Source organism: Urocampus carinirostris, chromosome 3, assembly GCF_059441175.1.
Source record: "Urocampus carinirostris isolate Australia breed hairy pipefish chromosome 3, RoL_Ucar_1.0, whole genome shotgun sequence".
Taxonomy (NCBI): Eukaryota; Metazoa; Chordata; class Actinopteri; order Syngnathiformes; family Syngnathidae; genus Urocampus; species Urocampus carinirostris.
Window position 1 is genome coordinate 19,575,075 of NC_142351.1, and position 16,339 is coordinate 19,591,413.

General features: G+C 39.7%; 1 protein-coding gene across 1 annotated transcript in view; it reads left to right on the top strand.

Annotated features, from left to right (window-relative positions):
- Positions 1–3,070: 3,070 nt before the first annotated feature.
- LOC148369021 (XK-related protein 7-like) overlaps positions 3,071–16,339 on the top strand; it is a 47,889-nt gene continuing 34,620 nt past the window's right edge. Inside the window, exon 1 of the mRNA XM_088330939.1 lies at positions 3,071–3,635. Coding sequence (XP_088187065.1) covers positions 3,088–3,635 — 548 coding nt within the window. The 5' untranslated portion in view covers positions 3,071–3,087. The remainder of the gene's footprint in view (positions 3,636–16,339) is intronic.

Consider the following 16,339-nt stretch of genomic DNA (forward strand, 5'->3'; position numbering starts at 1 on the left):
TTCTGTTCAATAGCAGGGCCCGTCAGCTTTCACTGGTTTACCCCTGACGCATCATACAGATGCCCTCTCCATCCCTTAAAAGGTGTCCAAACATGCCACTATCCTTTCACAACAACTCTCCACTCATTCCTATCACCAACAAGAGCGCTGGCTTCCACTAGAATAAGACCTCTTTCCTGCAGTGCACTCATAACACCATCCATCCACGTCAATCGCGACCTCCCTCTTGGTCTCCTTCCGTTTTCATGTTGCAATAACAAATAATACACAGATATTGTCAACATAAAATATAGGTCATTTATATGCTATAGAATAGAAGTGTGTTTTAAGCCTAGATTTAAACAGTTCCACTGAGGTTGCAGATCGGATCTCAGAGGGCAGAGCATTCCATAGCACTGGTGCCCGAATGGAGAACGCTCTTGAACCTGCGGATCTCTTCTTGGCTCTTGAGATCAATAGTAGACCAGCATTTTCAGAGCGAAGGCTCCAGACCGGAACATAGGGCGAAATTAAATCTGAAACATATGAGGGAGCAAGTCCATGCATGGTTTTGTGTAATACTAACAGAACCTTAAAATCACATCTTAAGCTTACAGGGAGCCAACACAGGTTAGCTAAAATCGGGGTAGTGTGATCAAACTTTCTTGTCTTAGTCAAAAGCCTCGCTGCAGCATTTTGCAGCAGCTGAAGGCTCTTGATTTTGGACTTCGGGAGACCGGAGAGTAGTGCATTACAGTAATCGTGACGGGAGGTAACAAACGCATGAATTATAATCTTTGCATCCGACTGAGACAGCATAGGGCGAATTTTAGCAATGTTGCGAAAATGGAAAAAAGCTGTTCTAGTAATATTCTTAACTTGTGTTTTAATGGACAGTCAAATATGACTAAATTTTGACTGGTGATATTCCATTTCTCAATGTTCAGAACAGTTTTTGACAACAAGTCACGGCATTTAGATGGACCAATAACTAACATTTAGGTTTTTTCAGAGTTAAGGCGCAAGAGGGAATTGACGCCCGAGCTGGGAGGATGGCTAAAGCAATTACTGTACCTTGGAACCACATTAGAAATCTCTGTCAATTTTTAATAAAGTTGTTTTTTTTTCCTCCTTGCGTCGAAACTGTATTTCTTTTCTGCATGTTCGTATTTGATTCCAGGTTCATGTCAAAAATACAGATCAACATATTGGGATAGGAATGATCGCATTCCCTGTTTTTATAGAGATTTTGTCTTCTCTGTCATCTTATAAATTAAATTGAGGTGCAAAGTTAATCCAGCCTTTTTGACACAAACATTAATAATCCCTTTTTCACACGTTTAAAACGTATAGTCGCGCTCACTAATATCACTGTCACATTGCAGTTATACAACCCCAAGCAAAAAATATGGCATCATCAGTCTTGGACATGTAATCGTTCTGACATTTTATTCTGTAGGACAAACTCAGATGAAAAGCGTAAAATATACATAAAAATGCACCTCTTTGGGATTCAGAAACACTAAAAAAATGATTTAATTTTTTTTGTGGTGGTCAGAAAATGCTACTCTTATGGACCAAGCACAAGGAAATACAATATGGAATCACTCCATTCAGAGGAAATAAATGTGGAATAATGAAAAACAGACAAATAAATAACTAGTTTTTATTTGTTTTTTTATTGTTTTTTTTTTATATATATAAAACACACGTTTATCCTTTGACAAACTGAGTCCTTTTCTAAAAATGGGCAAGAAGAAAATAATAATAACCATCAAACAGTATTTTCAAACCATATGAGGGATAAATACTTTTGTGGATGTGTGTGTGTGTTTGTGTCCTAACGCCAAGGGGTACTGATAAGAATTTTTTTACCGTAATTTTATAAAGCAACACAAATCCTTTTTGTATATCAGTAACCCAAATGAAGCTGGTTGCATTTTTCTTTCTTTTTTTAATGCCTGAGTATCACATAATATACTAGATGACGTCGTCTGCTACCAGTGACCGAGATGATCCGGGTTAGAGCAAGACAGATGGGTCTAACAAAAAAATAAAACGACAAAAAATAATATGTACAGTATATGCATACCTGTCAACCTGTACAAAGTACGTTTATTATGCATTATAAGACATGTACGACGTACAAGAAAATCTGTATGGAAAAACGCAAATTGTCAATAATGGGTACCATCCGGTATTCACCGACTATCACGAAACGGCAAATCAATCAAGTCAAACCAGATCGCCGCGGTAGCCTTTTTTTTCTCTATTGTTTTTTTTTCGTTGCAAACGAAGCGAGCGGTTTGATGCTACTGTGCGCATGCGTCTGTCGCCTCGGATTTCATGTCGTAGTTGTGTAGTGAAAGGAAGTCCGTCTCTTTTTCGAGAACCGGCTTTTTCGGCTCAACTCATCAAAGAGAGCCGGCTCTCAAACGGCTCACTTGCCTTGATGCATTATATTACCAACAATAATTTAATGCAGAAAATGAATTGATAATTTGAATAAGAAAATGTATTATTCTACTTAATTATATTTGCATGTATTTTTTCCTTCTACAGTGAACGTCCAAGCTACTTAATTTTTGAACTTTTTTTATAATAAACCTCATTCATGTCGAGCAACTCAATATCTCACAACAAAAATGTATCATATATATTGTAACAAATATATATATATATATATATATATATATATATATATATATATATCGAAATGTTACAATATATATGATATAACGAATAAAAAATAAAAATACATAAATAAACACGTTTGAGAAAAAAATATGGTGTAAGACTCATTTGTATTTTGTAAGGGAAAATTCGACAGTTTGTGATGGCATGGAGCCGTGGAGGTTGACAGGTATGTATATGTTTGGTACTAAAATTGTTCAAATGATGAAAAAACGTACAAAATCTGTGGGAAACATACAGTATAAATCGACAAAACCGCCCAAATCGCGATGCTGTCTTTTGCAAGGGTTCCAAACCCTCTGCGCTTAATTGGCTGCTGATGAGGCTATTTATGACGTCATCCCTTCCCTCTCCTCCTCCTCCTCCTGCCCACCTCCATCACCTCCTCCGTCTTTCTCTCCTACCCCAACCAACATGGCCGCTAAGTCTGATGGAGCAGCGGTGGCTGCCGAAGACGACAACCCGCCCAAGAGCCTCTCGGAGCCGGGCCAAGCCACCCCCGCCGCCTCTGACGCGACCTCCGCCCGGCCCCAGCGCTGTCCCCCGGGCGGGCAGGCCTACACGCTGCTGGACTGCTGCTGGGTTCTTTGCGCCCTTCTCGTCTTCTTCTCCGACGGCGCCACCGACCTGTGGCTGGCCGCCGACTACTACCTGCGAGACGACTACTGGTGGTTCGGGCTGACGCTCGTCTTCGTGGTGGTGCCTTCCGCGGTCGTCCAGGTTCTCAGTTTCAGGTGGTTTGTGTACGACTACACGGAGCTGAATGCGGCGGGCCAAGCGAGCGGCGACGCCGTTTCGGGGACCAAGGACAGCGACCTGCCGGCCAACGCCACCGCCGTCCCCGCCTCCTCTTGCCCGGCTGCGACCGCCGAGAGGGGCGGGCCGCCTCGGAGATGTTGCACCGTGTGCATGTGGGTCTTTCAGACGGTGCTCCACGCCTTACAGCTGGGACAAGTGTGGAGGTAGGGCATGCGTGCATCCATGCGGTTGTGTGCATGTGTCTGTGTGTGTGTGCTATGCTGATTTTTTTTTTTTTTTTTGTTCTATACACACACGTGTCTGCAATCTCCATTCGCACATTTCTGCTTGGTTCTCAATCAAACTGGACCCATCGTTTCACCCTAATGGCAAGCTGCGACCCAATTTAAGAAAAAAAAAATTACTCCTCCAATATATTCAGGGTTAGGTAGGGATACTTGAACTTGATTACTTTCAATTACTTTTGGATTACTCCAATACCAAATATGCTAATAAAAGACAAAAGAAACTAAATATGAATAAAATGACTAAATTTTGTGCAGGCTTGGGGAGTAACGGAATACATGGAATGGCAAAAATGATGTTGGCAAGCTGTTTGGATTTATTTTCATTTTGTTTCTGTCGCATTTTATGTTAGTTTTGCCGGATATCAAAGAGATCAAAGCCAGGAGAGAAAGCTTACCACGTTTTGTGAGTCATAATTTTATTGACTTGTATGAAAGGATTGTGTACATTACATACCTGTCAAGCTCCAGGGCTCCATGCCCTTACAAACTGTTGTATTTTCCCTTACAAAATACAAAATAATCGTATACCATATTTGTTTTCAAACGTCAAGTCAAGTCACATTTATTTATATAGCCCTTAATCACAAAAATGTCTCAAAGGACTGCACAGGATTACAATGACATAATTACCTGATCTTAAACCAACATGCGGGCAAGGAACAACTCAAAACCTCAGCGTGAGGAAAAAGAGAAACCTTGAGAAAGGACCTCACAAGTGGTAATCCCCCTTCGAGGATGACCAGGGTGAATCACAATTAGCATTACTTTACACAAGCATAGTACACACTAGGTAACATGTTTATTTATGTAGTTTAACATGTTATATTGCACATGAAATGAAATGATCTGCATTTTATATAGTGCTTTTCAAGTCAATGAAGACTTCCCAAAGCGCTTTACAATGTGCTTCACATTTACCCATTCACACACACACTCACACCAATAGCGGCCGTGCAGCCATGCAAGGCGCCAACCTGCTTATTGGGGGCATTAGGGGTTCAGTGTCTACATGTGTTTTGTTATATCATGTATATATGGTTAATTAACATTTTGTTGTGAGATACTGAGTTGCCGGACATGAAAGAGGTTTATTATAAAAAGTTCAAAAATTAAGTAGCTTGGACGTTCACTGTAGAAGGAAAAAAAACATGCAAATATAATTAAGTAGAATTTTCTTATTCAAATTATTCATTCATTTTCTGCATTAAATTATTGTTGGTAATATACTGACTAAAGGGATAACCACAAAACTGTCTTTTTTCATTTTCTCCTTTTATACTTCCTTTTTTTCTTAACTTCTTTATACAACATAATATTCGTAATATAATGCATCAAAGCAAGTGAGCCGTTTGAGAGGCGGCTCTCTTTAATGAGTTGAGCCGAAAAAGCCGGTTCTCTAAAAAGAGACGGACTTCCTTTCACTACACAACTCGAACTCATTTGACTTGATTGATTTGCCGTTTCGTGATAGTCGGTGTATACCGGATGGTACCCATAACTGACAAATTTGCGTTTTTCCGTACAGATTTTCTCGTACGTCGTAAACGTTTTAAAATGCATAATAAACGTACTTTGTACGGCAAACATGTACAGGTTGACAGGTATGACATTAAAACAGAGATCGTAGATTATATTCCCTTTTTTTCTAAACAAAAAATACTAAGATTAAGTACGATATATACTGGCATATAAGCCTATGTCGCATATAAGCCTATGTCGCATATAAGCCTGTCGCATATAAGCGACACCCTATATCTGTTTTAATTACCACATACTAAAAGAAATTCAAAACATTGATAAAACAAGTACCTAAAATATGACAATTATTAAATAAAGTAGACCGTAAGGAATAATATACTAGTAATGAGCTAGAAATATTAAAAATGTAAACGATATACTTTACCTTCACTTGTTCATATATTTTGCCATCATTTCCTTCTTCAACTCGATTGTTGTGTCAGTTTTTTTTACTATTTCCTCCCACATTAGGTTCAAGGAATATGGTCTGGGGGAGTGCTGGAGAGTGACAACATGTTAGTTCTGATATTTTGTATTTCTTATTTTCATTTGTCAGAGTAGCATTAAAATTGTAATACTAAGAAAACGCTTCCAACCCAAACCCCCCAAAAGACGAAAGATGAGTTTTTCTGACCACGTCTAACAAATTCATGTACTTGATGAACGAGTGAATTAGCTGACTAAAGCTGCAATCAGAACTTTAAGCAAGGAGATGGCGGCAGAGAGTAACAAAGTTCCAAATTCCGTACAGCTCCTTTAAGTACTTCAAGGTCGAAATTAAAGCCAGGCAAAATCACAAACTCGGCAGATAACTCCCTTCTAAAAATTGTGTTCGCTGTTGTGTTGGTGGTACAACTTCCATGGTAAAAACATGTGTTTTTTCAATATGCCGTGTGGTAGAGCTTCAAGTTCCACTATCTGCTTATGGTCAATCTTGTCCTTCAGGAAAGTGGCTGGTTAGGTCAACAATCTTTCTGCATCTACCGTAAATTCCGGACTATAGAGCGCACCTGATTATAAGCCGCACCCACCACATTTTAAGAGGAAAACCGATTTTGTACTTACACAAGCCGCACCTGTATATTAGCCGCATGTGCCCACATTTTAACATATGACACAATCACAAAATTAGCCCAAACCTGGCTTTGAGTCCCGCGCTTGTAACTAAATATAAAGTAGGGTTGTGCCAAAAACCACAGCCGGCAAAATGAACAAAGAATGATACCGGTGCTTAAAGTTTGATGCAGACCTGCAGAGTCCGGGTATCAGTTGAAACTAATCCAAGGAAAAAAAGTCTATATTTCCAAAGGTAAGGGTGGGAAAAATATATATCCACTATGGTCCGCCGCGACAACAGGGCTCATCTCACTCACCTTTACCCCACTTCCCATCAGCCTGCGTTTGCTCCGCCCCTCTTTTTTTTAAAGCTCCGTTGGGGTGTGCAAGCTGCTGTTTATTGATAGCAGCAGGCAAAAGATTGGCCGCGTCACTGAATAAGTCGCAGGGTTGAAGATTTGGGAAAAATTTAGCGGAATTTACGGTAATCTTAATTTGCCCTTCAACCAGGGTGGCCGGAGATAGAGCGCTTGCTCTTGGGACCAAGAAGTAGGCGGTTCAATTCCTGGCTCCCTCCAGGTTAAATGTCAAAGTGTCCTTGGGGTAGGGGATTCCTCCCTCACATGAAACGGATAGTACTGTATTTTATGGATACCAGTTGCAGGAGAAGCTTATTGATATGACTCAGATCCACCAACTTAATTGTCTAGTCACTGTTGTTTTTGATGAAAAACCTGATTTAGAAACCGATGTTTGGAGAGCCAGATTTGGCTCTTTACAAGAGTACATCCAAACCTCTAATGCCACTGATAAACAGTTAGGCGCCTTGCATGGCTGACTGCTGTGTATGCATGTGTGAGTGAAGTGCATTGTAAAGCAGGTTGGGAGGTCTACAGGGTCTGGTTAAAAAGTGGTATAGAAATGCAGTCCATCTACCAACAATGTCATAAATAACAAATGTTATTTATGTGAAGCCATAAATCATGAAATTGATTTTATACATTTGGGAAACACAAATGTACAGAACTTCATTGTTGAGAAATACCTTACATTGTTTACAGAGCACATTTTTGCGACATATACAATATGAAGTGTGTCCGGTATGCCACATTTCTGAAATTCTAAACGGGAAATGTCATTGTGTCCTGATTTCTTCCCATTTTTTCTTCAAGGTTGTAGACTATGAACTTATTTGGCATTTTTACTTCTCTGAAATTATCTATTATCTTGATGTTTAAAAGCTTGTGGGCTGATTTTCTTTTTTCTACAATGAGACTGACAAAGCAGTGAGAGAGACAGCATCTGTTTTTTAAAATAAATACCGCTTTAACGCTATTGTGATAAATAAAAACTATAAACCTGGCACAGACGATATATCCTACATTTACTAAAACATCAAGACACTAGTAAGATCAAAGTGTGTAAATAAAATGCTAAAAATGTTAGGCTGTTATCTGTATGTGGACAGTTTAAATACAATCCAGGATGAAAAGTGGTTGGTGTGCATATGTTTTGTGTTTTATAATACGAATACATACACACGCTCCCCTACTTACGACCTTTTGACTTACGAAAAACGATACATACGAACATTTTTGGGGGATGTCGAAAAATGTCCAGACATTGCTGTAAGTTAGATTTTGTATTGTGTGCACCTTTTTCCGATTACAGGACATAACTGTAGTGTTTCTTTCCGCCGCTACTGGCGTGTGGCGCTGTGAGAGGTCACCCATCATCCACCCTGAAGAAAAATAATTCCCTTTCCTCTTTCTAGTTCGTATGTAAACATTCTATACAGTCTTACTATGTTTATAATATCTCCAGCGCACTAAGAACTTTGACATTTTTATTGTTTAATATCTTCTGCATACATTCAATATAGTTGGTGTAAAATGTAAAGAATGGGCGAGCCGTCCCTTTTGAAATGAAAGTGGCCTAAGAAAGCTTTGTGCGGTTGAAAAAAAATGGTTGGAACGCTTTTTTCGACCACTTTTTACCACAGAGGAGGACCTCTTGAAGCGCATATTCCAAAAGGAAATTAAACTTTATTTTCAGTACAAAACAATACAGGTTACTTATACAAGCCATAAACATACAAAATATAACACTGAAGCAACTTACGAACGATCTCGTTCATAAGTAGGGCAGCATCTGTATTACTGTTTTTTTTAGCTCTGACAATGGGTATGTTTTACGATATTGGTTTGTGTAAAATTTTCCATTTTTCAACTCAGCCATTGCCATGTTAATAAAACCATGAGAAGCCAAATCTGCAGCTAATTTTTCTTAAAGAAATTCACCATTAAAAAACTTTTCATGGTACCACCCTCTCAGGGAGAGGAGCATATATGTATTAAAGTATTCTTGAATACGTTTATTCTCCCAAGATGACAAAAACGCTTGCAGTTTAATGCAAAATAGCTCACAGGCTCGGAAACGGCTGAACCAATTTTGGCAAAAATTTACACATTAATACTTGAGGCCTCTGGAAGTGTCTTTAGCTAGTTTTCTTGTCAAAGTGCCCCTAATAAATACCAACAGGATCGATAATCATCTGCTTTTGTGTACAAGCAGACCTGGAGCTGCATGCAGCTGTTTGGCACTCCCTAGTTGCTCCGGGATGGTTTTTCAACAAACCATGACCCCAAAAACATCGATCAAGTAGAATGTCAACACCCGGTCATTGTGCTTGTTTATGTTCATTATCAAATCAAGCAGAAGAAGTAACGTGTCTACAAGTTGCGTTCATATACATTATGTAAATGCATTAGAAAACGGGTGATTGTATGTCATTTTCTAGATTAATGTGTGTTACCTGTACTCCTACACCATACAACTATGAGCTAATTGGAAATGTATGGACCACTCACTAGTCTCATCTCATCTCATCAGCTGCACCGCTTATCCTCAGTAGGGTCGCGGGGGTGCTGGAGCCCATCCCAGCAATCAACGGGCATGGGGCAGGGGAAACCCTGAACTGGTTGCTAGCCAATCGCAGGGCACACAGGGGACAGACAACTCACTGGCTCATTCACACCTAGGGACAATTTGGACCGGCCAATCCACCTGAAATGCATGTCTTTGGAAAGTGGGAGGAAACCGGAGTGCCCGGAGGAAACCCACGCAAGCATGGGGAGAGCATACAAACTCCGCACAGGAAGTCCGGTAGCTGGATTTGAACCCACACAGGAGGTTCCCAAGACCTTAGAACTGTGCCGCACACGCGATAACCACTGAACCGCCGTGCTGCCCTACCACTCACTAGTGTTATCAATAAAAGCACAATATTATAAGCGTTTTTTTTTTCTAATATGATCTTAGTTGTTTGAGATATTTTCTGTTTGCTGTATTGTAAATATCCCCACAAAGTTGTGGTATTGTTAGTATACATAATACTCAGATGGTCTCTTGAAAAAAAACGTTTTTTGCAGTTGATCAAAAAATACATTTGTATCAGACAGTAATGGTTTTACCACCATAAACTCACCACAAACTCTTAGAAGTCTATGTGGACAATTTTTATGAAATATTAGTCATACAAATAAAAAGAATAAGCACATGTGCCGTATCCTATTTTTTACCTACATAAATACTTGAGTGTTAAATAAAAGTAGTTACCTTGAGAGATGAGTGGCCACAACACAGTGAAAAAAATTGTGATTCACTATACGCCAGCAAAATTCTTAAGAGGGCACGTGGGATTTTACATAATTATATGCATAGATGGTAATAAAGTGCATTAATAATCAACAATAACTCGCAGAGAGGTGTACATTAAGTGGATGATGATAATTGGGTGCTTAATCAGAATATTAAACTCGAGCTATGTGAAACTTGTAAACGTCACTGAATCACGGTGTAAAAACAAGAAACATAAGGTTGTGTTAAATCATCTCAAAGTAAAATAAAACTGCACAGTTTTTATTTTTTGCAAGGATAGAATACAATATGTAACTGCTCTTATACTAGATGTCAACTATTCCCTCTTTTTCATTGCACTATTACCACAACTTGGGCCAATCCGCAAGCACTACAGTAGTTTGCAAATATTTCTGCCTTTTTATCCGAACCTTCTTTTTATTTTACGTTTCTCAGTTTTAAGACTATTGTCAGGACCAGAACGAAGACAGGAACCACTTGTGTGCGTTTCTCTTAGTTTTATTTGGAAGAAGGGAAAGGATAGTACACATGATCCGTCGATCGCGGGGAGCAGGTTGCTCGGACGCGGAAGTGGTATTTCTGTGGCGAGCGAAGCCAGTGTCGAGAGCGGGAAAAAAACAGATCTGTGGCCGGGACGGGGGAGCAAAAATCGTAGTCAAGTTCAGAAAATGGGTCGGAGCCGGGAAACAGACGCGAATCAGAAGAGGAAAGAGCCAGGGTCGAAAGGCTTGCCTAGCGTGAGCTGAGGTTCGCAGACGGACTGACAACCGGTGACGGGAAGACGGGGGGTTTAAAAAGTGACAGGCAGCCAATCAGCGTCCGAGGCAGTTCGCGCCAAAGGAGCAGACTCAGGTGTCCCGCATCAGTAATCATGCCAACTATTGTGCGTTTATCTTGGATTGTCGTGTCTAATATAGTAAACAACGTGAACAACATTGTTATCAATAACAATAAAAGCAATTGTAATTCCAAAAAGATTGCAGATGTAACAACAGATCAGACAGATTACTTCTTATTACTGTAATTTCTTGACTAAAAGGCACATTTAAAAAACCCAAATTGGCCAGAAATTTGAAAGCATTCTTACTAAACCTATGCACCTTACATACTGCAAATTATTGGTGGAGAAATTTGGAAAAGCATATTGTATTTTTACATGTGCGTTACTGCACAAAGTTTTACAGTATACCCCCTTTAGTGCAATAATTGATCAATTAAAAAACATTGCTGACCAATATTGCATATCATTGCATGCAACAGGAATCGATTCCGGGTTTCAGCAGTGAGAGCACTGAAACTTAACCACTTTCTCACCAGTGATACAGTTGACATGTGAAAAGGCATTCAATTGTATTCTTATTCACGGTGCCAGAAACGAGTGTTAGAGAATGAAGTAAACAGAGAGTCTTCATGAATGATACAAATAAACACAAAATCCGATTTAACATCAGATTCACCAGAGTTGTTTTCTAGTAATGCTTTTCTTGCACTTATTTATGTTTTTCAGGACAACCTTTTGTTTTTTCATTCTCCACAATTGGTTTCTACATTAAATCTTTTTGGTGTGATGATAAGATTAAAGCTAATACTTTTTTGTATGCTATCTGCATCACTAGTGGTCAGGTGGTTAGGTTTTGGCGTTCTCATCATCGTGACCCAGGTACAATTCCCGTTGCAATACAGTAAATGTAAATGTAAATTTATATAGCGCTTTTCAAGTCAATGAAGACCTCCCAAAGCTTCACACTTACCCATTCACACACACTCGCACACCGATAGCGGCGTCAGCCATGCAAGGCAACTATCATCTTATTGAGGGATTCGGTGTCTTGCCCAAGGACATTTGACATATAAGACGGAGGAGCCAGGAATCAAACCTGCGACCTCTTGATCCCAAGATGAGTGCTTTACCTCCTTAGCTACTGCCGCCCAATGTTATGCAATATTGGTTAGAGACATTTTTAGCCTTATTTTTTCAATATACACCGAAGTGTATAAATTGTGCATCAAATAATAAGGTATTGCTTACTGTAGTTTCAATTTGATCGCCTTATTAATGAAACATATGATGATACTGTTTTTAGGGGGTGCACTTTATCAACTGGTGCGCCTTATAGTGCGGAAAATACAGTCGTTTTATAGTATTTTCAACGAATCTGAAACAAACAGACCTCCTTTGATTTTCATACTGTACTTTAATGATTGATACACATTCTATAACAAAACCTGGTTTGCACCATTTGGACTTACCTGTTTTCAATCTGCCTGCTACTGAATTGGCACCAACCAGAGATCCAGCTGTCTCAATTGGAGTACATACGATTGATGGTAGAGTTCAACTGTCCTGAGCAGTTTGAAATGGACCGTTGGTTTAAAGTGGGGCACTGCAGGCTCATTCATCTATGTGTGTGTGAGAGTGCATGCGTGTGTGAAATTCTGCCCTCACATTTCATTTGAATTTTGCCAGCCTGTCAAGGGGACGGTTTTAAAAATGCCCTCCATGGGTAGCAAGCCTTCGATAATACAGTGGAACCTCGGTTCTCGACCCTAATCCGGTCCAGAACCCTGTTCGAAAACCGATTTGTTTGATCACCGAAATCATTTTTACCATTAAAAATAATGTAAATCGTTTTAACACCCTGAATGTTTACCTTGAATGTTTAACGTAAAAATAAAGCTAACCCAGGCTAATTGTACGTTCGCATGATTGTAATCTTCAGTACGAAAGATTACGCTAACATGAACGTGTAAAAATAAAAAATATCAGGTCGTTTACAAGTCATTTAGCACCCGGGTCTTCACAACAAGTGGTGAGCGGTTCATTGGAAAGGGGGCTGCGTTCCAACACCCTGAATGTTGGGCTCAGTTCCAACACCCTGAATGTTTACCTTGAATGTTTAACGTAAACATGAAGCTAACCCAGGCTAATCGTACGTTCGCGTTATCGTAATCTTCCGTACGAAAGATTGCGCTAACATGAACGTGTAACAATTTTAAAAAGTATAAAGAAAATAATTATGCATAGGATTTCTTACCTTTGTGGTGGTCAGCAGAAGGCGCAGGTGGACGGTGGGGAGAGGATCAGACACTCGCTCACCTCCTTCATATTTTGCTATTATTTCTTTCTTAAATGCAATAGTTGTACGCACTACTTTTCTTTTTTCACCTGTAGCAACTTTGCTGCTTGCACTGACTTTCTTCGGAGGCATAATAAGGGGCTAAAACACGGTTCCACTGTACTAACCAAATGACAAAGCCAGCATTTTCCCACTTGAGGCAGAATCCCACGCGTAATTGTGCTTTTCATACACTGCGTGTATTTGACTACATGAGAAACAGCCATTGAGATGCATTTTTATATTGCATTGAATTTAATCGGAATTCAAGGCACCAAACTCGTCAGCTAATGTTGGGTTGTTGAGCACTACACCAGTGTTTTTCAACCAGTGTGCCGGGTCACACTAGTGTGCCGTGACACCTTGTCTAGTGTGCCACAGGAAATTGCCCAGTTTTATTAGTATTTTATTAGTATTTAAAAAAAATAGCTTTCTGCCATTGATCACCCTGCTGTAACATTCATCCATACCGGTAGGTGGCAGCATTTACTTTCTCTCTTTTTATAAAGCAATTATCTGCTGATAAGACAGAACAGGTACATATATTGAACACATATTTTATTTTTAATGAAGCTGTTTAACATTTTTCAACAGAAAATAATAAAATAAATGTAAAAGTAAGAATCATAATTTAAATATTATCTTGATATTTTACAAAAAAAGGACTGAAAGAGTTAGAACTTAGTGAAACATGTTTTGTTCCACTAGAAAATATATATTTTTTTCATTTTTAGTCTATTATTTTTCGAGAAAAACATCATAAAAATATAGTAAAACTTGAAAACAGATGAAACATATACTGTAATACAATCCGAAATCACAGCAGAATTATTAACCAGAATGAATGATAAAAATGTACAGTACTTTATTTACACAGCCCTTTACAACCGTCCTTTTAATGTACCAAAGTGCTTATTCCTATACTTTATACCAGGGGTCAGCAACATTTTTGGTGTGGAGTGCCACTTTCAAATTTCCTTGTAAATCAGTGTGCCACACCAAGATCAATGACTCACACAAGATTTTTTTTTTATGTCCGAAAGAGCTGTAATTTTACACCTGTCCGAATATACAACATGGATATACATTGAAATAGTATAACTGACCAATTTATCTTCCACTATTCTTGTTCAAAAAATAATGTGAGCAACATGTGGAGAGGCCTGTAGACATCCACGTCTTCAACTTTTTACCACAAGAATCAACCTGAATCAAAAATTCTTCATCAACATAAACTACAATCAAAAACAAGTTATATGGACAACTACCATACCATTCATCAATGAAATCTTATTGCAGAAAATATAAAAACTTGAAATAACAGCAACAAGGCAGAAGGCTACTTAAAAATAAGTGCAACAGAATTAACAGCTGATTTGTTCTCAGATATAGTTTTCCATGCTTTGCTATGCAGTGAGAAATGTGATAGCTTGCTTCAGTGGTGGTGTTTTTAGCAGTGACAAAGGTGTTTAGGGTCTCTGTACCTCGACGCAGCGTGTTTTAATGTCTACGCCTTGAATACATGTTTCGTCTCGTAATAACGTTTAACACTGGATGTGGGAGGTACAACGCTCTCGAGGCATAACACACAAACAGCACAGTCATTTTTTGCACAAGCCCCCAGTCGTCAGTCAAAGAACGAGATTTTTTTCGCTGAAGGAGCTGTCATTCATTCATTTATCGCGCGCCGGTGTTTCTGTAGCTAGGTCAAAACACGGATTTCACTCGCACACGGAGCAGAAGTGTCATGAACCAGAACAGACTCTCGGATCCAATAGCGTTAGTTTCAGGGTTTTATTTGAAAGAGTTGTTGGAGCTGGCTTGGGACGTCGGCGCTTGTTGGTCGTCAGCCTCTTCGGGCGGAATGGCAGCTCCGTCACGGACAGACGGAAGGTGCAGCTTAGCAGGTAAGTCGATGGCCGGGGCGGAAGAGTAGGTCGCAAAACGTGGAACGGAAATAGGTCAAAAACGAGAGACAGGCATGAATCAGGCAAGAGAAGTCGTGGGTATCTTGTAGTCTGGAGAAACACTCAGGGATACGAAGAGTATACCCGGACGTCCATCTATGGACGCAGACCGCTTAAGTGGAGAACGTCAGCCAATCAGGAAGTGCGCTCCAGCGTGCCAAACGATTGCCCCCGGTGACTTCACTTAGGCAATCACGACAAGAAGAGGAGGGGCGCTACCGTAATGCCTCTAAACAACACGGCGCGCAATTGAAAATATATAACATCAGATAAAAATGCGCATTTATAAAAAAATATTATTTTGCCGTGTGCTCGCATCCCACTGGTTAACCCTTCGCGTGCCACTGCTGGCACACGTGTCATAGGTTGCCGACCCCTGCTTTATACTGTCGCTTTGTCAACATGATAATTTAAGAAAAAAAACAACATGAAACTGGTACTGGCATTCATCTTTAAACATTTTCTACGGACGATGTGCCTCAAATTTCTTTCAGGAAAATAAGTGTGCCTTGTGTCAAAAAAGGTTGAAAAACACAGCACTCGGCCATAAGATCCAAATTTTGTGGTTTTGTTCTTGATCTTTTTTGTTAGAACAGCAAAATGTAGTTGAGCTCACAGTCAATTACTTAACTTTTGCCTTACCCCTCGCCGGTGCTTCATTAGGGCAATCACATCCTTGCATATTAAGCTGTCACACCTCATTTTGTCGTCAGTGAGTAGAATACTTCCATTAGAGCTGCAGCAATTCTATCACAACAGGATAGGCTGGGTTGTCTAGGGTGAGAGCCATTGTGTTCCACTAAGGGTTTTAGATAGAAAAGTCATTTCATCTGTATGCTTTGTGAAGTCTATCTGAAAGGTGAGATGCTGCACATTCAGAGAGCCCTCAGGCGCACTACCTCCTGAGACAAACAATCACACTTATGGCTTAGTTATAGTTTTTCTTCAATGCCCCTTCAGGTTGATACCAAATCGTTCACGATTAATAAAAATTACGTGAGAAATGTGTCGGCCAAGGCGAGGTGCACTTCAACCAAATAAAAATTGATTTATTGATTTAACCATAGGGCGGCATGGCTGCTGACTTGTGAGCACATCTGCCTCACAGTTCAGATATCCTGGGTTCAATTCCAGCTATTGGTTCGCTATCTGGTTTGAGTTTGCATGTTCTTCCCTTAAATCGGTTTTCTCTAGGCACTTTGGTCCCACATTACAATATCAGGTTGATTGGTGACTCTAAATTATCCCTAGGTATGGTTGTCTGTCTAATCATTAGACTCTAATGGGTTTTATGTCGATGTAT